This window comes from Dendropsophus ebraccatus, chromosome 3 (genome assembly GCF_027789765.1).
Source record: "Dendropsophus ebraccatus isolate aDenEbr1 chromosome 3, aDenEbr1.pat, whole genome shotgun sequence".
In the NCBI taxonomy this organism is placed as follows: domain Eukaryota; kingdom Metazoa; phylum Chordata; class Amphibia; order Anura; family Hylidae; genus Dendropsophus; species Dendropsophus ebraccatus.
The window spans coordinates 61,904,288-61,927,257 of record NC_091456.1 but is presented as its reverse complement, the minus strand read 5'-3'; the positions used below and the strand labels follow the sequence as shown (position 1 = coordinate 61,927,257).

General features: G+C 42.8%; 1 protein-coding gene across 5 annotated transcripts in view; it reads left to right on the top strand.

Annotated features, from left to right (window-relative positions):
- LOC138785690 (zinc-regulated GTPase metalloprotein activator 1-like) overlaps nt 1-22,614 on the top strand; it is a 61,722-nt gene extending 39,108 nt beyond the window's left edge. For all 5 annotated transcript variants that reach the window (XM_069961886.1, XM_069961883.1, XM_069961881.1 and 2 more), the window contains exons 11-16: nt 1,947-2,003; nt 11,879-11,927; nt 20,652-20,720; nt 20,796-20,861; nt 21,302-21,425; nt 22,523-22,614. In XM_069961886.1, coding sequence (XP_069817987.1) covers nt 1,947-2,003; nt 11,879-11,927; nt 20,652-20,720; nt 20,796-20,861; nt 21,302-21,425; nt 22,523-22,581 — 424 coding nt within the window. In that variant the 3' untranslated portion in view covers nt 22,582-22,614. The remainder of the gene's footprint in view (nt 1-1,946; nt 2,004-11,878; nt 11,928-20,651; nt 20,721-20,795; nt 20,862-21,301; nt 21,426-22,522) is intronic.
- The last annotated feature ends 356 nt before the right edge of the window (nt 22,615-22,970 follow it).

Below are 22,970 nucleotides of genomic sequence, written 5' to 3'. Positions count from 1 at the left end.
ATAATATAACTTGAGGGAAAACTGTATGTGACACCCAATTTTGGTAAACCATAGAAACCTATATTCTACATTCTAGCTGTGTATAAACATCCTAAGGGTAAAAATATTCCAACCCAATCCACCGGATAGATGATAAGTATTTTTTTGGTGGGGTTTGACTGCTGGGAACTCCACTAATCATGACTAAGATGGTTTCTTGTTCCTCCATATAAATGGAATGTCAGTCTATTGCAGACTACTCTTCTGTTCACACTCGCTGGGGCTGACAAAGATAGCGGAGTGTGATGTTTGACTATTTTTGCAGTTCTATAGTGAGTAGAGAGAGTAGCAGCTTGAATGCTGCACCACGACCTCATTTACAACCTAGGAGAGACAATGGACCACCATTCTTGAAATCTGTGGGGGTCCAAGTGTCAGATACTTATCACTTTTCATGTGGATTGGTGAGAAATGTTAATTTTGGGTTAACCCTTTTTAAGTTTAAATTAGTTGTTAGGTAATAGGTATCCATTTTTAGCAGTCTGTGTGTCTGTGCTGTTAAGCTCATATCTTAGCCGGAATAGCGGTGGCAGTAGCTATGCTGGGCAACTCCTCGTTTTAGCCTGTGTTATTCAGATTTTATTAACAGTTATGTGGACAACTGCTTCAGGCTTCACAATGACCATCTTTCATAAATTTGCCAAAGACGCTCTTTCTCCTAAAGTCTTGGCAATAGAGAGGAGCAAACTTCCGGTAAGTCTGGGTTTGTGAACTCCCAAACTATCACCATTTGACTCCCGTTGGCTGGAGAAGATGGCTGCAGACCAAGGACTGTCTTGAAAACATGGACACAGCCTACTTTTTCTCAGTACTCAGGCTGCATTTATCTTCTCCATCGGGGGTCCAATGCCCATAGTTTGGGAGTTTGCGAACCCGGACTTTTAGCTGTACAGTTTAACAGGACATGTAATATGAAGAATAGCTTCTTGTAGGCTGTGTGGATAGGGGTGCCATATATTGCAATCTCCTTCTACAGAGCTTGGTGCTGGTACAATATGGACACAGGCCTAGAGTCTGGCACCAGTTTATGTGCAGAAGGTGAAGGTTGGAGTAGAGTTTTCTGCTTGTGGACTTCTACAGCTTGTAGTGTATAACCCTTTACATTAAAATTAGTATTCACATATTTTGACATAGTGTGAACACACAAGCCATAGATATAGATAAAAAATAGATTATACATTTCTGACAACAATGCCAATGGTAATCCGATAGAAAGATACCCATTGAAGGATTTATTAAAGTGTGCATGGTATGTTGTAGCAGTCTGCCGCTTTACTGTGTGGAGACTTTAGTCCTGGTGCATCCTACATATGTATTGTTTCCAACCCGTCGCTTGCTGGCAAATCAGTATCCTGCCAGCATGGCTTTCCAGAGTTTATTTCAGTTTTTACACTGGCTGTCATGTCCATTTACACGCAATACTTCCATGCTGTGTTTAAGACTTTAACTTAAAATCAATGTGTTTAATGCCTCCTAATGTATCTAATGCTCTATGTCAATAGCATTCCCTCTGTATTTAAGAAGTGCAAGCTGCGTGAAAAGCAATTTTCTCATTAAACATGCTGAATGTTGGGTAACCGGATAAAGACTGAGGATTACACAGACAGCATCATGCTAGATGTGTGAATGACTTAAGAAATAGCTCAAATATTTGGCACTGTCTGTTGTAGCTGTCCAAGCCCCAGTCATTGGTCTACTGATATTGACATTATTTTGCATTAGTGAGTAGTTCTTATACTTACCCACTCCTAGGTACCGGGCATATAGCATATCCACCAGCTGCAGCACATGTGAAGTGACTACTAGCTATCTATTAGGAAGACCCCTAATGCTAATGACCATTCCCCTGTGAGGTGTAATAAAACCATTCTGAATTGTAATGCTCTTGTATTATGTTTTCTTTTCAGGGTGGACTTAACAAGGATTTTAGATTTACATGCATTTGATAGTTTGTCTGGGAAAAGGTAATGTATGGCATATATTGTTCATTCTTTTCTAGGCTAAAGGGGTTGTACAGGATTAGAAAACATGCCTGCTTTCATGCAAAATATGCTACATCAGTCCATGAGTTGTGTTTCAGCTCAGCTCTATCTATATTATAAAAGTGAATGTCTGTCTGTCCGTCTGTTCTCTGGCATCCAAACACCTGAACGGTTTGGGCCCATTTGGCATGTAAGTACAACAGGTGTCTAGGTAGGTTTTCATAAAAGTCTCAGCCTTGCCAGACCTATACAGCACTCGCTATGTGTTCATCTCTGTTATCGGCCATTATCACAGCCTGCCCTCTATAGGAATCCAAATGCCTGAACTGTTTGGCCCCAAATATAGCACATAGGTACATTGGGTGTCCAGGAAGGTTTTCGTTAAGGATCTTTCTGGACATTGCAGTGCTCACTAACAGTTGTTTGTTTTCAGCTATTATAACAACTTGTCCTTTATATGCATTCTAATGCCTGGACTGTTCGGTCCCAAATTTGGCACGTAATTACATTGAGTGTCTGGGAAGGTTTTTGTATGGTTGCTATGGGAAAATTTTGGTAAATCTGTCTTGATGTGTAATGTATATCAACTATATAACAAGAGCATGGGATTGACCTCCTAGACACCTTTGGGACAAATGCAATGAACACACTGACAGACAGACTGACATACTTCCTTATCACACATAGGGACAATCGCATAGCAAGACCATTATCTTGGCTATGTTTTGGACTGTGGGATGAAAACATGAAAGAAAGTTACATTAACCCAGGGAGAACATACAAACTTCATGCAGATAGAATATTTGGTATGATTAGAACCACATCAGCCTCTCACTCAGAATAATGGGGGGGGGGGTGTCAAGTCAATGGTGGCAGCTGCTGTTTTCTGCACAGGCTAAACCTGTCTTCTTCCTCTTACAGTTGGGGTTCCTTAAGGATCAGTTCTGACCTTCTTTTTTTTTACTCTATACATCCCCTATTGGATAAACAATCAGCAGATATATTTTCACATAGTTACATATTTTCAGCTTACATATAGCATATTCGGGTGAACACACCCCACTATATATATTTAGTAATGCTCCCCTCTGGATCCTGTAATATCTAGGAGAGATGGTCCAGGACTCTACTTTATGTATGCATACATTAGCTCACACTGTAGAAATACTGTGAAAAAAAACTTTTCACATCTTTAGGCCATGTTCACATGGCACATAACACAGAACGGCCAGTGTTACTGGACATCATCCCGGCATTCCATTCATTCCAATACAACATATGTTAACCCCTTAGTGACCGCCGATACAGCTTTCTACGGCGGTCACTAATGGGCTCTATTCTGTTGCCATCAGCTTTTTACGGCGATGGCAGAGAATAGAGCAGGGGTGCCAGTAAGGATAAAAAGTGCTCTGTGGTCCCCCAAGTGCCCCCCAAGTTTTGGGGTGAATGTTCTCTCCTGTTCCTCGGGAAATTGAGAAATTTTTTAATTAAAAGAACATATTATTGGAAAAATTCTAGTTTTTCGTTTTTACCGGCCAATTTTCAATATTTTCCTCAGAAAGGAAGGAGCGTCAATTTGCTGGACGTTTTCTCTTTTGTTCCTGTAGGGTCATAATGCTTACCACACCCCCAGATGAATTATTTGAGGGGTGAACTTTCCAAAATGGGGTGACTTATGTGAGGGGTTCACTCCGCTGGCACTAGAGGGAAGCTGCAAACGCACCTGGCACTCAAAGTTCTTTAGCAAAATCTGCACTGATAACGCTAATTGGCGCGCCTTCCCTTCTGAAGCCTGCTGTGTGCCCATACAGTTGTTTATGGCCACATATGGGGTACCGTTGTACTCAGGAGAACCTGCGTTACAGATTTTGGGGTGTGTTTTCTCTCCTGTTCCTCGTGAAATTGAGAAATTTCAAACTAAACCAACATATTATTGGAAAAATTTTAGTTTTTAATTTTTACTGTCTAATTTTGAATACTTTCCTCTCATACCTGTGGGGTCAAAATGCTCACCTTACCCCAAGATGAATTCTTTAAGGGGTTTACTTTCCTAAATGGGGTGACTTATGGGGGGATTTTACTCTGTTGGCACTACAAAAGCACTGCAAACGCACCAGAAACTTCTTTAGCAAAATCTGCATTGAAAAAGCAAATTGGCGCTCCTTCCCTTCTGAGCCCTGCTGTGTGCCCATACCATGTTTTATGCCCACATATGGGGTACTGTTGTATTCAGAAGAACCAGCGTTACTAATTTTGGGGTACGATTTCTCTCTTGTTCCTCGTATAATTGAGAAATTTTAAACTGAACAAACATATTATTGGAAAAATTCTAGTTTTTAATTTTTACTGTCTAATATTGAATACTTTCCTCTAATACCTGTAGGGTCAAAATGCTCACCAAACCCCAAGATGAATTCTTTGAAGAGTGTTCTTTCCAAAATGGGGCGAATTATGGGAGTATTTCACTCTGCTGGCACTATAGGGGTACTACAAACTCACCTGGCGCTCAGAAACTTCTTCAGCAAAATCTGTATTAAAAAAGCTAATTGGCACTCCTTCCCTTCTGAGCCTCGCTGTGTGCCCATACAGTGGTTTACGCCCACATATGGGGTACCTTTTTACTCAGGAGAACCTGTGTTACAAACTTTGGGGTGCTTTTTATCTCATGTTCCTTTTGAAAATGAGAAACTTTAATCTAAATGGATATATTATTAGAAAATTAAAATTTTCCATTTTTTTACGGCCTAATGGTAAATAGTTTCCTCAAGCCCCTGTAGGGTCAAAATGCTTATTATACCCCTAGATTAATTCTTTAAGATATGTAGTTTCCAAAATGGGGTCCATTTAAAAAAGAAGTGGTCCCTAAAAAAATCAGTTTTGGAAATCTTCACAAAAATGTGATAATTTGCTGATAAATTTCTAAGCCCTACGGGTTACCAAATTATGCCAGAATAAAGAAGACATATTGGTAATGTGACTTGGTAACTAATTTATGTGCTATGACTTCCTTTTTTAGAAGCAGAGAATTTCATAAAATACTAATTTTTCATGATAGTTTGATGTTTTTCACAAATAAAGTCATTCAGTTACATTGATTTACACAAAATCAAATCTGTACCATTGAACCCGCAGAGTCTAATCTACAGCAAACACAGTATTTGTCAATGTATACTTGAGACATTTATGATGACCGGCAAAGAGTACACTGGTTTTAAATTAGGGCTCTTCCCCAATTACCCTGCTGGATTCACTAAGAGGCGCTGAGGGGGATCTCCCTGGTACTACTACTCCCATCATCTGATCATACTATGAGCAGATGATGGGAGTAGTAGTAGTGTCTATCTGTCCCACTGCACCAAGCAAGGAGGAAGGGAGGAGGTAGTTAGATGCACCGCCACCTCTCTCCCTCCCTGCTCGGTGCCCTTGCTCCCCAAATTATTCCATAAACAAAGTCCATCAATAAAGGGTAGTTTTTACATTACATTACATCTTCCATAGACTTCAATACAGTCCATAGACTTCTACATATACTGTGCCCCCTGCTGGACACACCAAACCCCTATGGACACTCCATAGGAATTGCACCTGATTCGCGACATCACGGTATTTGAGAGAATTTGAACTCTCCATGTTCTACTAAATTTAGGGAAATAGCCTTATATGTGCATTTCCCATAATTAATTTACTTTAGAAATTTGTCTAACTTTCCATAAGAAATAACATATTAAAAAAAACTTTTGGATGAACTTCTCCTTTAATGCAACAAGTCCAGGTCTTGCTATAAAGTAAGGCATGCATGTTTTTGCCCCAACTGGTAGCGCTAAATGTTAGAGTGCCCTCATAGTGTGCATTAGAAATAGGCAAAACTACAGTAAGTTCGGGTTCGCAAAACACTGAAAGCTCCACTTTTGACTCCTGGTGGCTGAAGAAGATGGATGCAGCCCAAGGGCTGACTGGGAAAAATTGATACAGCCTACTGTAGTTTCACCTGATGATGGCTGGAGGGGACCTGTGTAAATGGAGCAGTAGTGCATATATGCAGGCCTGTATTTAGAGTTCATGCTGCCCTAGGCACTTTGCACGCAGAGGCGCCCTGGAACTTGGGTGCCGCTCTGCTTGATGCCCGCTGTTCTCATCAAACAGACGTGATGGAGGAAGGAAGGAGGCCGGGGACGTCTTAATTTGGGGACTGGTTCTGTCCAGTGTTGGACTGGGGTACGTGGCGCCCACCAATATATAACCAGTGAGACACGACATGCTGACCCGCTCCTTTCCTGAATTCATCTATATCTGTGATAAATCTCAGAACACCCTCCATTTATACAGCTCTCAGGGTATGCTGGGAGTTGTAGTCTCTGAGAGGACAACCCTGTAATTAATTACTGTGTGCAGAGTCTCCTGGTGGCTGCAATCTGTGGGTGACAACCATCAGCCCTGAAGGTCCAGCAATACATCTGTCTACAGCGGCAGCTATCAGAGGATTGTACTACAACTACCAGCATATCCTGAGGGCTGCAGACTGTCAGTACATGCTGGGAGTTGTAGTGCCTGCAGCTGTTGTAGTGAATGCTTTGTGGCATATAAGAATACATAGATCTGTGGGGGCTCAGTGCAGGGAAGTGACCCCAGAACATCACTAATAGGGGATAGAACAAAAACATCTCCCCCTATCCCCTATTAGTGATGTTCTGGGGTCACTTCCCTACACTGAGCCCCCACAGATCTATGTATACTTATATGCCACAAAGCATCCAGTGTATGATGCACCTAGGACCCAACTACAGCAGCTGCAGGCACTACAACTCCCAGCATATCCTGAGGGCTGCAGACTGTCAGTACATGCTGGGAGTTGTAGTGCCTGCAGCTGTTGTAGTTGGGTCCTATACACTGAATGCTTTGTGGCATATAAAAATACATAGATCTGTGGTAGCTCAGTGCAGGGAAGTGACCCCAGAACAGCACTAATAGGGTATAGAACAAAAACATCTCCCCCTATATCTTATTAGTGCTGTTCTGGGGTCACTTCCCTACACTGAGCCCCCACAGATCTATGTATACTTATATGCCACAAAGCATCCAGTGTATGATGCACCTAGGACCCAACTACAGCAGCTGCAGGCACTACAACTCCCAGCATATCCTGAGGGCTGCAGACTGTTTTGGGAGTTGTAGTGCCTGCAGCTGTTGTAGTTGGGTCCTGGAGGCATTGTGGGAGATCAGAATACATAGATCTGTGGGGGCTCAGTGTAGGGAAGTGATAGGGGGAGATGTTTTTGTTCTATCCCCTATTAGTGCTGTTCTGGGGTCACTTCCCTGCACTGAGCCCCCACAGATCTATGTATTCTGATCTTCCACAAAGCATCCAGTGTATAATGCACTAGGACCCAACTACAAGCTGTGGGAAAGCAGCTGGGGGGCAGGGGAGCAGCAGGGAGGGGCAGCTAGGGTGGCAGGGGAGAAGCTGGGGTTCAGGGGGGGCTGGGGCTCAGGGGAGAAGCTGGGGGTCAGGGGGAGAGGCTGGGGGTCAGGGGGAGCGGTAGGGGGGCAGGGGAGAAGCTGGGTTTCGGGGAGAGGCTGGGGGTCAGGGGGAGGAGCTGGGAGGCAGGGGAGCAGCTGAGAATACAGGGGGGAGAGACTGGGGGCAGGGGAGAGGCTGGGGACCAGGGGAGAGGCTGGGGACCAGGGGAGAGGCTGGGGACCAGGGGAGAGGCTGGGGGTTAGGGGGAGAGGCTGAGGGTTAGGGGGAGAGGCTGGGGGTCAGGGGAGAGGCTGGGGGTCAGGGGAGAGGCTGGGGGGGGTCAGGGGAGAGGTTGAGAATGCAGGGGGGAGAGGCTGGGGGGCAGGGGGAGAGGGTGGGGGCAGGGGGAGAGGCTGAGGGTTAGGTGGAGAGGCTGGGGGGCAGGGGGAGAGGGTGGGGGCAGGGGGAGAGGCTGAGGGTTAGGTGGAGAGGCTGGGGGCAGGGGGAGAGGCTGGGGGGGGAGGGGAGAGGCTGAGGGTTAGGTGGAGAGGCTGGGGGCAGGGGGAGAGGCTGGGGGGGGAGGGGAGAGGCTGAGGGTTAGGTGGAGAGGCTGGGGGGGCAGGGAAGAGGCTGGGGGAGCAGGGGAGAGGCTGGGGGTTAGGGGGAGAGGCTGGGGAGGCAGGGGAGAGGCTGGGGGCAGGGCAGAGGCTGGGTGGCAGGGGGAGAGTCTGGGGTTAAGGGGAGAGTGTGGGGGGCATGGGAGAGGCTGGAGGTTAGGGGGAGAGGCTGGGGGGGGCAGGGGAGAGGCTGGAGGTTAGGGGAGAGGCTGGGGGGCAGGGGAGAGGCTGGAGGTTAGGGGGAGAGGCTGCGGGTTAAGGGGAGAGGCTGGGGGTTAAGGGGAGAGGCTGGGGGCAGGGGAGAGTCTGGGGGGGGGGGGCAGGGGAGAGGCTGGGTGGCAGGGGAAGAGTCTGGGGGTTAAGGGGAGAGTGTGGGTGGCAGGGGAGAGGCTGGGGGGCAGGGGAGAGTCTGGAGGTTAGGGGGAGAGGCTGGGGGGGGGCAGGGGAGAGGCTGGGGGGGGCAGGGGGAGAGGCTGGGGGGGCAGGGGGAGAGGCTGGGGGGGGGAGAGGCTGAGGGTTAGGTGGAGAGGCTGGTGGCAGGGGGAGAGGCTGGGGGGGAGGGGAGAGGCTGGGGGGGAGAGGCTGAGGGTTAGGTGGAGAGGCTGGGGGCAGGGGGAGAGGCTGAGGGTTAGGGGGAGAGGCTGAGGGGGCAGGGAAGAGGCTGGGGGGGGGCAGGGGAGAGGCTGGGGGGGCAGGGGGAGAGGCTGGGGGGGCAGGGGGAGAGGCTGGGGGGGCAGGGGGAGAGGCTGGCGTGGGAGAGGCTGAGGGTTAGGTGGAGAGGCTGGGGGCAGGGGGAGAGGCTGGGGGGGAGGGGAGAGGCTGGGGGGGAGAGTCTGAGGGTTAGGTGGAGAGGCTGGGGGCAGGGGGAGAGGCTGAGGGTTAGGTGGAGAGGCTGGGGGGGAGGGGAGAGGCTGGGGGGGGAGGGGAGAGGCTGAGGGTTAGGTGGAGAGGCTGGGGGCAGGGGGAGAGGCTGAGGGTTAGGTGGAGAGGCTGAGGGGGCAGGAGAGAGGCTGGGGGGCGGGGGAGAGGCTGGGGGGGCAGGGGAGAGGCTGCCCCCCAGCAGGGGAGCAGCTGAGGATGCAGGGGGGCGGGCAGACGCTGGGGGGCAGAGGCTGGGGGGGTGACGGAGCGGCCAGGAGCAGGATGGGCAGGCAGGCTGGTTCCCTCCCCCCATGCAGCGCCGGGGTCCGGGGCAGGTGTTGAGCTTCCGGCACACACAGCCTGACAGAGGTCGGAAGCTCACAGCTGCAGCGCCGCGGTCCCGGATTTTCCCTCCTGCTCGGCGATGACGTCACATCGCTTGAGCGCCGCCGAGCAGGAGAGAAGATCTGGGACCGCGGGGCTGCAGCTGTGAGCTTCCGGCCTCTGTCAGGCTGTGTGTGCCGGAAGCTCACCCCCTGCCTCGCACCCCAGACCCTGGACCTCAGCGCTGCATGGGGGGAGGGAACCAGCCTGCCTACCCATCCTGCTCCCAGACGCTCCGTCACCCCCCCTCCCCCCCCCCCCCCCCCGGCGCGGACTAGGCACCCGTGGGCCGGTGCCTACGGAGGTTTTTTTTTTTTTTTTTTTTTTTTAATAATAAAAAAAAGGGTTCCCTGCGGGTGCCGCCCCCCGCAGGGCGCCGCCCTAGGCACCGGACCACGGATGCCTAGTGGCAAATACGGCCCTGCATATATGAACTCTGTGCCCTATTCATGGACATGGCAAACAGCCAACAAAAATTTGTTCCGAAGTCCTTCAGTGTAAACACTAGTCGTTCACAGGGATCAGCATTATAATACGATCATATTTAAAATCGTATTAGTGATTTTTTTTTATAAAAGTGTAACTTTCCATCTAAATGCTGATCGGTTAAAAGTAAAACGTCATTGCTTGTTGTTCACTAAATGAACGCTTAAGTGATTTATCTGTACCCTAACCTTTTTTCTTGTCAGCCCCTTAGTTAACTGAGAGGTGGTCACACACTGCATCATTCAGTCAGGACCCTGTTGTTGTGATTGGTGGGGTCCCAGCATTCAGAACTAGAGCAGTCATATATTTATCACTGATAGGTGATACATGACGCTTGTGGGCCAGACCCATCAATGTCTTTTTTATACAGCAGTCTGTTCCTTCTCTGTAGTAGCTGCATGACTGGGATGCAAGTTGTAATGTAGAGCCAAAGGAAGCTTTGGCCCACAGAAATAAAATCTACATACAAATCAACGTCACATTAACATTTTCTCTGTGAGAAAAGACAAAAACGCTCAGTTATACAACAGAACTGAGTCTACCCAAATGAAATTCCTCAGTAGACAGTATAAAACCTTCACGGTGGGATTTGCAGCTAAATATTGTCTAATAGATTACGGCCATTTGAACTGGAGAATACCCTCAGCAGCAGGGGGCTGGCAAGGACTTCAAAAGCAAACATCTGCAAGGACTAAGCAGATCGGTGAGGGGTAAATTGGGAACAGTGGGTTTAAAAGAAGGGAGGGAAAGTGTATGTGTAGACAAGCTGCTGGAGTGAATGACACTCTGCAGGGATGGAGGCAAGAAGAGTGTCAAGTTTAATCCTACGCAGCTGGTTAATCTTGAAAGGATTGCTTTAGTTATTTAGTACCTGCATCTAACCCAAATCTATGCTTGGGGAAATCCAAGGGCTGCTGTTAAAGAGTGAATAGGTCACACAACCCAGAAATGTTACAGAGGCAGGTAATGTTTCCTATAAGTACCTCTATATACAGTTTGTATGTGTATGTATATCCACTGTAACCTGCCGATGAAGGATCACTAGTATTAAGAAAACTTAATTTACTAGAACTAAAACATGGTAAAAATCTGTGAATAATGAAGCAGCAGTTATTCATGTAATTGTGTACTCAATCGTGTACGAGGGTGCTTTTACACAGGATGGATTCGCTTCAGATTTCCTGTTAAAACTTATCAGCACATGTAAATCTGCAAATATGGACAATTTGGTGCAGGTTTTCTGCTACAGATATACATGTGGGCCCGCTGTAGATTTTCCACAAAAGATCCATGTCGGACGCATCCGAGGTGAAAACATCTTTACCCTTTACAGCTCTGTTTTGTAGGCAGCTAGAACTGGGTGCCCATAGAGTCCTCTATTCTACCTCTTTATGCCTCCAATTTTATACAGAAAAGGAGCTTTACTTAGATTCCATATGAACCCAATATAAAGCATGGAGCATATCTCTGTGTGTGCAGTACCTGAAAGGACAAGTGTGGCGATACTTTACATTTTTCTAATCTATTTCTGATTGTACATTTTTTAATTTGTAGTACAATAATATCAGAGCAGCCATCTTACCTAAACACCACCGGAGTTCTAATTTGTCTTGTAGAAACCTATTACATTTTTTCGTTCTAATTTTGTACATTTCATTAAAACATCCCTTCAAGGGACGAAATATACAAAATTTAGAACGAAAAATGTAATAGGTATAAATGATGGCTTACCGTTATTGAAGGTGTATGGACACTTTTACCCGGGCACCACGAGGCGCTCAGTCAATCATTGAGCTCAGTCGAGCAGCATGCTCACTCAACACCAGTTGCCTTTAAATGAATGTCTACCCTTGAATACCATTTATTTTCTTTTATCCTTTGTAGGTTCACATTTCTCTGCAGACTTATATTTTACTAGTTTGTAGTGATTAACACACCCAAGCCTCTGCATAGACATAGATTTCAATGATTACTTACACTGTATTCAAATATAGGGCCTAACAAAATAGCAATGATTGTATGCTGTAGTCATAAAAATGTTTTTTTTTTAGTTTGCAGGACAAGCTGATCACCAGTAGTGCTCATCCACATTTGGATAAGGTAATTGGCATGGTTAGAAATGTATCTTTTTTTAGGAGTAGAAAATGTACTTTTAGATCAGTATTAATGACTTCATGAATTGAAGAAGTTTTAGGGTAAATTCACACGGGCGTCTCGCATAAAAAAAAACGCAGCTAATCAGCAATACACATATTAATAATAATAAGAATAATAAATGTATTGCGGATTAGCTGCGGTTTTTTTATGCGAGACACGCCCGTGTGAATTTACCTTTAATAGTTTTTTTCCTTAACTAAAATCATGGGACTACAAAAAATAGCAATCTTAGATGAATGGTTGAATGAATGAATGAACTCTTGCAATGGTAACCCAGATCTTTAAATTCCACCAGTATACAGCATTTGCCCACTTGCTGTGACAGTTTAAAATGTATGCTGTGTACCCAGATTCTCGTATGCACATTATATCTAGTGGTCATTTGTCGTGCCCAGCAGTGATGGTTTCTGACTAAGTGTTTCTAGAACAAGCTTTTTTAGCTGTTTTACCTGTTTCTATGTGATACTAGTGACAATTTCCTTCCCATTTGTAAAATCCTGTTTTGGCATGTAAACTCTTATCAGCTGCAAATAGAGCATTACGTATAGGATTCTTAGATTGTGGAAGTGTTTTCTTGCTAGCCACTTTTTTTCTTTTTCATTGTAATGAGACTCACATTACACATGTACAGGGTCAGGTACAGAACAATGTGGAACATGATTAGAGGCTTCCTGGATATCATGGCCTTAGCATCTCAATGCCTCTACAACTGTAGAAAGCTAACAATAAAGCATATGCTTGGTTTTTTTTAAATTCTCACTAGAATCAATCATTTTACAGGCAGCAGCAATTGGGGCAGAGTAAGGCCACATTCACACATCCATGGTTCTGTGGACCCGCAGCTACTGACAGGACTACTGATGTGTGTCCACAATCATCTACAACCTGTCCGTGGTTGCACGGACCTCATCATTAACAACAGGGATCTTATTATGGCTCAACAGTATTTTTTGTGGCACAGATCCCGCCACAACATGGACCTGTAACACGTATAGTTGTGTGTATGGGGGTATGGGTATACAAATGAATGGGTTCGCAAATGCGGACAAAATTAACACGTGTGTGGCTGGCTTCTTTAGCAACATTAATCAGAGTCTGGCAGTGAAGAAAGGAGAGAGGTGTCTCCTTGCCCCTCAGCATGCCAAGACAACTTTCTGTTCAGAGATCTGGGGATCACTCTTTGCACATATTGCTGACAATACTGCTGCTCAAAATGGGAGTAGGAGATATTTCCGTATTTCTCTTATACAGTTCTTCCTTTATCACCTGTCCCTGGCTTTGGCTTCAACAGCTTCTGAAAACCTAAATGTGGGAACATTCCCTAATAGGAATTATATACCAAAATGTTTAAATGTACAGGTACTTTTTTTTGGAACTTCATTTTCTCTAAGAGGTCCCTCACCAGCAGGTTCCAGTTATGATGCCATTCTCAGAACACTCCATTAGAGTTGGTTGCAGTTCCGATGTTAGCACAATGTTGCTGTTGTAAATCCAATCAGTAAGATATAAAGCACCATTTGTGGTGTTGTTTTTGGTGCAGTCTAGTAATATACATAGCAAAAGCACCTATGAGAACGTCATTTATAAAGCAGGATCACATTGATGAAACTGCCTATTTTTATATGACTATGTTGGCTACATGTTGGGATGATTTTACACAGGCTGGATCTTGACATATATTCCTATGGCTGTGGGGAAGCTTTTGCCACAATCAGATCTTTTGCACTTTAAAAGCTCAGATTAGCAATGTTTATTGTGCATGTACTTTTCCCAGCATTAAGAAGGCAATGTGTAGCCCGTCATCTTTCACAAAACTGGTTTTAAGGTAGAACTACATCCAGGCATTGAATCTGGCTCATTATGAGCTACTTACATCACAATGCATGGGATGTTTTTGTTTTTTCACCTTCCTTTTGTTTCAGTTAAATTGACTACCCTCCCACTGAGTCATCAACTAGCAAGCCATTATGAGAGCCCATTTCTCTCTCTTTTTTAACCTATATTAAATTGCAACAAAATACATTGGCCCACACACAGAAGCCAATAGGTTAGCAGTAGCTGTTCCCTCCATCTTGTCACTCCCCTATTTTAGCACTTTGCAGTGGAAACAGTAGTATAGAACAACACCAGACATTTCATTTAGGTACTTTTACATACATTTTAAACTGTATTATTTCCATATGTAAATTGGAGGAAATGTATCCCTTCTGTTCCTTCCCCTTGTCCGTTTTACTTGTGTTAATATAATATGGAGGGAAAGATCTGACAATATATCACTTACTGCCTTATAGAAGCCTCCATAATTGTTATGGGCTGTTTGACTTTGTCATTTGTGTTGTTAAAAATATATATATATTTTTTTTTTTAAACTTTAATAAAAATATATTTAAAAAAAAAGATGAATTTTATGGCCATTTAAACTAGCAGAAAGAATTGGTCCATGGTGGACAAATATACAGCATTAAACTTTTTAAAGCATTAAACCTCATTTTAAGGGGACCTATATTTTTAAATCTGACCTACCTCACTTTACTGTATGTGCTAATAACTTTGTAACGCTTTAAATGTGAGATTGTTTTTGTTGTGAAACACTGAATTTTATATTCGTGATAAATATTGGTCAATAGCTTTGGTGATCATTTGGGGAAAACTCCAAAATTTTGAACAATCAACATTTTTTGAACTTTGACCTTCTCTGTTTTTAAGAAATATAGTAATGGCACATTAATGAGCTAATAATTCACATTTACAATGTCTACTTCATGTAGACATAATGCGGTAAATGTTAATTAACTTTTTTAACCCTTTCATGACCAAGTCCAAAATGGCCTTAATGACCGCACCGATTTTCATTTTTGCATTTCCATTTTTATTTCCTCACCTTCTATAGAGCTATAGCGTTTTTTTGTTTTTTTTTCGCAACTAAAGGGTCACATAAGGGTTTGTTTTTCTCAAAAACAAGTGTAATTTGTAATGATTCCTTTCAATCTACCATAAAATGTATGACGGAACCTTAAAAATATTATTTATTGAGTGAAATTGGAAAAAAATGCAATTTTCTAACTTTTGGGGGGTTCCCATGTCTACGTAATGCACTTTACGGTAAAACTGGCAGCTGCGTCTCATTAACCCCTTAAACGCCGCAATCTATAGCAATCGCAGCGTTTAAGGTACTCAGTAGGGATGGTCCGAACCGAGTTTGGTTCGGGTTCGTACGAACCCGAACCTTTGGTAATGATTCCTGCTGTCGGGCGGATCCAGCGGGAGGACCGCCTGGAAAACTGGGATATAGCCATAGGCTGTATCCCAGTTTTCCAGACGTTCCTCCCGCTGTATCCGCCTGCTCCACGGAGCGGGCAGACAGCGGGAATCTGCTGCCGAGCTTTCGGTTTCATACAAACCCGAACCTCGGCAGGTTCGGACCATCCCTAGTACTCAGTGACAGAGTGATCACATGTACCGACGGGCAGGGGTAAGTCTCTTACCTCCGTCCTGTCGGTTCGATGATCTGTGCATAGAGTCTGCTCTCAGGCAAAATAAAGGGAAAATACTGTTCAAATGGACCAAAGAAAAACCAAAATGGCTAAGGATCATTAGTGATCACCTCTAGAGGGATCAAAGTTCAATTTGCCAACGAATATATTGCTTGTTCCAAAGAGAAATTTTGTAGAAGAAAGCAAAGCTGTTCCTTTTGTGTCTAGTGGCTACAGACATGTCAGTTGACACCCAAGCACTGCATTCAAGCCAAAGTACACTATGTAGGCAGTAAAGCACAGTGCTGCAAAAATCATGATTTGTAGACTTTTCTCATGCCATGGGGTTATGCCTCTTTATGGAATACAAGGGATCACGTGTCAGTTCTAATACGGTATATCAATATACTGTACCTGAGGAGATCATGTTGCATCTTCTTCCAGCCATTTTTGCTCTTAAAGAGCGACCTGGGTCCCTTTTAAGAGCTTCCTGGGTCCCTTTAAGAGCGACCTGTGTACCTTTTAAGAGCGACCTGGGTCCCTTTAAGAGCGAAATGGGTCCCTTTAAGAGCGACCTGGGTCCTCTTAAAGGGACCCAGGTCCCTCTTAAAGGGACGGGACCCAAGTCGCTCTTAAAGGGACGCGACCCAAGTTGCTCTAAAAGGGACGCGACCCATGTCGCTCTTAAAGGGACGGTTAAAGTTTCTCTTAAAAGGAAGTCACTGGTAAAGGGGCGCTCTTTTCAAGCACTATGTATTTCCCTGGAAATGCAAATCTAGTTTGTTTTCCTTCTTGCCTTTTCCTCTTCTCTTTTACTTGTGTGCATTAGTTACTTGTTATCTACATGTCTTACATCACATGCTATGTTCTGTGTTTTTGCTAATTGCCATGTTATATGTTGATGCCGTTTACCTTGCATCGTTTTTTTTTCAATGTCTATTAAAACAAACAAAAAAAATTCAAAATAAAGAATTTACAAAACAATCCATGAATAATTGTCATGAATATTAATTTGACGTCTGCGCAAGCAAGGTCTGTTATTTAATACATTATTTGTATTGGACGGCCGTCATTCCATTAACTTACATTCCATTGTCGTCAATTAAAAGTCTGTAATAACAGTTGTTGGTTTTTTTTTAAAAAAAAGCCTTTTCACAAGTTATTAAAAATACACCTTTAGGGTAGCTTCACACGTACCGGATCTGCAGTGGATTTCACGCTACGAGTTTGCAGCGAAATCCGCTGCCTGTATGGGACCCGGCCTTTCCCCCCAACCGCCAAACCCCGCCCCCCCCCCGCCGGCGGCCGCCCACCTGCAGCCCTGGCCCGAAGCATACATTACCTGCTCGTCGCCGCGGCTGTGTGTGACGCTCCTGGCTTTAAGGGGCCGGGTCCCATACAGGCAGCATATATGGGACCCCATTGAGCTTCACACTACAGGTTTCGCAGCGGATTTCGCTGAAAACTTGCAGCATGAAATCCACTGCGGATCTGGTACTTGTGAAGCTACCCTTTCTCTTTTATTTCACTTGTGTGGATATAGCCTAGTTCTGTAGTTTAAGGTAAAGTGAAACTTGATTTTTTTTTTTTTCAGTTAATACATTATCATTAGGCATTGAATGTGTAGTATTCCCAGTGCATTTGCCTTTAGGCAAATAACAGTAGCTAGTGGTAGACCCATTTTATTAGTTCTAAATATATATATATATATTTTTTTTTTTTTTGTATTTTTCGGCCTGTAGTGTTAATAGTCATTGTTAAATTTACAGTTTTTCTTTGTCTTCAGTTGCAATTTAGTAGCCTAAACTTCCTGTGTACAAATGTGTCCCCTTTTACAGCATGAGGTGTAAAGCGGGATTAACAGTAAACTGAGCGTGTTAGTGTTAATATGTCTCTGATCTGTAGTTAATTATCTGTGTGTTTGTTCCCAGTGATCTCCAGCTTTTGGTGTTTGTTCACATTACCTACATCACAACTCCACAGATAACAAACTCCTTAGTTTCACATTGGCTATTTTGGGGAATTTCTCCCCTTTTTTTTTCTTTTTTCTTATTTCAGGTAAAACAATAGCAGGCAGCTGTGTTAGCTGTTGGTACATGGCAAAATATGATTTTCCAATCACACATGCAATTGTCTATATTGCATTTTTTTTGTAACATAATATTTTAAATATATCTGGTTCGATTTATTTATTTGTCCAGAAAAGTAGTTCTTTGTAGCGACAGTGCGGCTCCAACAGCGGGACTCAGATCAGATAATGCATCAGAAATAGAAGAACAGCCGCATGTAAAAAATAGTCCAAAAGTGAAGAGTCATATATTTACCTATGTTGCCAAGCAATTTTCAGCTTTTACTGAGCCTTTTTTCACATCAAAATGTTTTCTGTAAAATGCGCTCTAGAAGCACACCAAAAACACCTAATGGATTTTTTGGGTAATTTGTAGCGTCGTTCCCTGTTATCACATCCATTCCCTATATACTGTATATACCTAAGCTTGTCCTAAAAAGAGAAAAAAGTTGTATTTTGGTTTTAATTTAATAATTCAGTTTTCAAATTTAGACTTGTAAATAATCTTTATTTAAGTTTCACTACTGGGACCCCAACAAGATCCCCAGGAACGAATGGAGAATGCATGCATGGACAGCATTTTTAGTTATTCTCTATAGGGCTTATCAACAGCATTTAGCTTGTCAATGTTTGGAAGCCCCATAGACAATGAATGCAGGTCAGGCTTAACTCATTTACCTTTGTTCTACGGCTAGGGGGTAACATGCTGAGATGGGAATACCCCATAAACTTTGAAACTATTTCCTATATCCTTTCATTACCCATTCTAATGTGGTCTGTATAGGTATCCATGTGTGAAGCATCTACCTCAATATTTTGCCGTCAATGTTCATCAGTTCATGTACATTGGCACAGATGCTGTTTACTTGAAAAAGTTTAATATATCAACTAACATAGATGAACTTGTAAGGCTCATCAAAGTAAATATTTTTGCAAATACATTTATTAAGCAAATCAGCATTTTTGACAGCTCATTGCCTAGTGGTCTGGCTGGGCTAATGTGCTAAATAAAAGTATTTGCAAAATTATTTATCTTGATGAGTCCTACAAGTTAAACTATTTTATTAAGATGAGAGTACCCCTTTAATAAAACATAAATTTTTTAAACATCACCAGCACAACTCCTGAATGTTTTCAGAACTTTATGCTGCCTCTCTCCAAGTAAACGGCAGACCCTGCAGATTTTAGAGTTGGGGGTCTATTGATTTGCTGTTAGACGGTCCTGGACAATTTAGTATATGCAAGATTAGTGTGATTATGCCTCCGAAACAATATTAGATAAATATATGTATGGGAGTGCAAGGCCAAAATGCATTGCTACTGGTGTGTTGTAGCTCTTTTTAAAGAGGCATCGCAGTGTGCTATGTTGTCATGACGGAGTATATTTAGGAAAAAAACATAGCACCAAAAGGTTTAGAGCATCTATTCTGTGAAATGTCTTTTAGGTTCTTGAGGAAATGATTTTTGTTTATTTAGCAGCCACCTATTTAGATAGCAGTTCTTTGGTCACTTGCAAATGAGTCTGTGAGTACACATTACTATTTACTTTAACGCCCAACAGATTAAAGGACATAATTGCTTCAGATGAAGTGTAATGAGGGCAATATTTTCTCACTAAAGAAAATCTTTCTATAATACCGCTTAACAAGTACATAGAATGAGAGTGCGAACTACTGTCACAACAGGTCAGTGAATGGTCTGTTCCTAAACCCTCATTGATCCTTTACAGCTCCTTAAGTGAATACAATATGGCACTAAAATCGACAGCTCTACTTCCTTGTAGTAAATTCACACTTGCGTTTGAAGGTATTGGGGAAATAAACAGCTGGCTCTCGATGGGGCATCTCATAAGAAACCGAGTGGGAAATCCGTGTGGTCTTTTCCTACAGACAGCCTTACTGTTATCACAAAATGTGCAAATGTTGTGGTATAGCAAAACCGGTTGACAGCTTTCAACAGCTCTTGTCACCTAGAATCCATAGAGTTCTGCCTGGCAGATCTGGCTAGGTTATCAGTTATATTTGAGCCAGGGGTATACCCATTAGATAGCCAAACCTGCTGATTTTAGCAGAAACCAGCTAACGTTTATCTGATGTGGATGGCCAACTTAAGTACGCTCTTTGTTTGTCAAGCTGGCAGTGTAGTAGAGGTGGTAGGAGATAACACATATACACGCAGAACAGGCATCCAGCAATATAGTGCATGTGTACACAGGGCAGTCAGATGCATAACAGTGACAGCACCCAGAACAACAGTGACAACATATAGAATAGGGGCCTAACATATTAACAACACAAAACATACACCCAGTATACTGACAACACACAGAACAGGCACCTAACATAGTGACAACACACAGAACAGGCACCCAATATACTGACAACACACAGAACAGCACCTAACATACTGACAACAAACAGAACAGGCAACCAATATACTGACAACACACAGAACAGGCACCCAATATACTGACAACACACAGAACAGGCACCTAACATAGTGACAACACACAGAACAGGCACCCAATATACTGACAACACACAGAACAGCACCTAACATACTGACAACAAACAGAACAGGCAACCAATATACTGACAACACACAGAACAGGCACCCAATATACTGACAACACACAGAACAGGCACCCAATATACTGACAACACAGAGAACAGGCATCTAACATTACTGACAACACACAGAGACACAGAACATGCACCTAATATATTAACAACACTGAACATGCACCCAATATACTGACACAGACACACAGAACAGGCACCTAATATACTGACAGCACACATACACACAGAGCAGTCATCTATCACACAAAGATTATAACGATAATAAATGATCAGCTCCTCCATGGTACGGTATATTTTCTTTAAAATCCTGACATGCACTGACATGCACAATTATTCTATGGTTTGATTGTAAAATCTATAAGATGTCTTAAAGATATTGAGCCTTCCCACTACATTTGCATGTATTACTGAATGATTAGGACATCCTGGCCTTTGCAATTGCATTACTGCTTATCTGGATCATTTTCCCCTGAAGAATGCGTCCCAGACCCTAATCTCTAATTCCGGTTTAATGTGTAACTTAATATTCTGATGTTTTCCACAGAGTATTGTCACTGTTACATTTGAAGTCTTTGGAAATGTGATTGAAGAAAATCTCCATTTGTTTATACAGGTAAGAGCCAAAAAGCACATTAGAGGATTTATCTTTTCTTAGTTTGTAATAACTGTTGTCTGTTTGGATTTACAGAATTTGCTTTGGGAGAAAAATGTTAAAAACAGAAATGGTGTGTGCATGGAGGTGATAAGACTAAAGGTAGGCCGGCAGAAAAGGAAATAGACTTTTATAATTTATTCTTAGCAACTCCCAGAGTTTGACCAAAGCCTTAAGTATGACTCGTGTTAACATAGATGTACCTCTGCTTATTAAACTTGCAATGGTTTAAAAAGTTCAGCTGTAATGCTGTTTGGTGGGGTTATTAATGCATGGTATTCCTTGTGCGTTGCTTTACTGACATGGGGTTGGGAAGGTAGAGGGTGCTGGTAATTTTACTTCACATAAAATGTTCATGGATTTATAGAAATTTAAGACTGTGTTCACACTGCGTTTTTGCAATCCGTTTTTGCAAAAAACCATGACCACTGATGGCCAAACCTTAAAAACAATCCAGAATAAGCCCTTTACAGTATGATTAATACACAAACTGTGCCCATGTTTAGTTGAATATTTCTTTCTGAACTTCTGTGTCTACACAGGGTTTAATAGCGATAGACACGAAGCACCATCAGGTGATTGTACAAGGGGTTCATGAGCTTTATGACCTGGAAGAGACACAAGTGATCTGGGACGGAGAAAGGCTAAATCGCATGGTGTTTATAGGTAAATGCAGATTGTTAGGTCTCATGCTTTGATGTGATAGATGCCTGCATACATGTTTGACTTCATATTATCAGTGGCCTATTCACAACTATTTTTCATCCAGAAAGTAGCAAAATCAATATGTAAGACCATAGGCCGAGATCTGTCAAAGTGCCTAAAATAGAGACTGGTGTAAACTGCCCATAGCAGCCAATCACAGCTCAGCTTTCAATTTACCAGAACTAAGCTGTGATTGGTTGCTGTGGGCAGTTTACACCAGTTTCTCTATTAAATACTTTGATAAATATGGGCCATACTGATTAAAGTTTTTTCAATACAATGGTCCATATTTACTAATACTGTTGATTTTAATTTTGATAAATGTGTCCCAATTTAGGCTGTCTATTATAAGTTTAGACACACTATTTGTTTGCTTCCTTTACAGCAATATTTTGCAGAGAAATATTGGCAATATATATATATATATATCTATATATATATATCTATATATATATATATATATATATATATCAGATAGATCACTGTTTTTACAGCAGAGTGGTGGTCTGTAACTTAGACAGCGAGCTGTCAACAATGGGATGGAAAGAGCAGCATATCAGGAGAAGGAGACAAGTTTGCTAAAAGAATTTATTAGCAAAAATATAATTTGACAAGCTGTATGATAATAACTATATTATTCTACATGGGACTATCACTTTAAGGTCCAAAATAGGTATGTTCTTATCCGAAAACTTTTAGGATAAGTGATATCCACAGGATAGGGGACAAGTTGTTTTGAATACAGATGCAGTTACGGCACGTGACCAGGGGCCGCATTCATTCTCTATGGAGTACAGCAATCGTCTCTTTCCGGTGGCTCTGTAGAGAATGAAAAGAGCCGTCGGTCATACCCGCAACTCTATTTAAAACAAAGCAGCTGGAGGCTGATATGGGGTTCGCTGGGGGGTACGGAGGTCGGCCCCTCTGCAAACTCTTACTTATCCCTATCCTGTGGATAGGGGACAAGTTAGTTTTAAGTTGCAATACACCTTTAGTGCTGATTGCATGTGCCTCATGATATCATAAATATCACTAATAAATTTCATTTTTATTTTTAGGTAGACATTTGGATAAAGACATTCTCCAACAGCTTTTTGAATCTTCTCTGAAAATTTGACACTGCCATTCCTATTAAACATAATAATTAGTATTTTCTTGCATCTCTTGTTACTGTTGTTTAGACAGATTACTACATTCTATATCTAACAAGGTAGAAAACCGCAGCACTCCGGATAAATTCAAAAGAAAGTAGTGTTTATTTTCACCCAAAAACTTGCGACGTTTCGCTCTCGCTGAGAGCTTTATCAAGCAGTGTAACAACATGTGCTCCAGTCAAAGTATAAATGTGTTCACATACAAATAAGATGATTGACAAACAATCAATAAATCAAGTGAATAAAAGTATAAAATTCATATGGCATATAGTGACAGTGATTGACAAAAAAATAAAGTATAGTTATATTTTATATTGTGCATATGTGGCAATAATGTGAATCCATTTTAGTG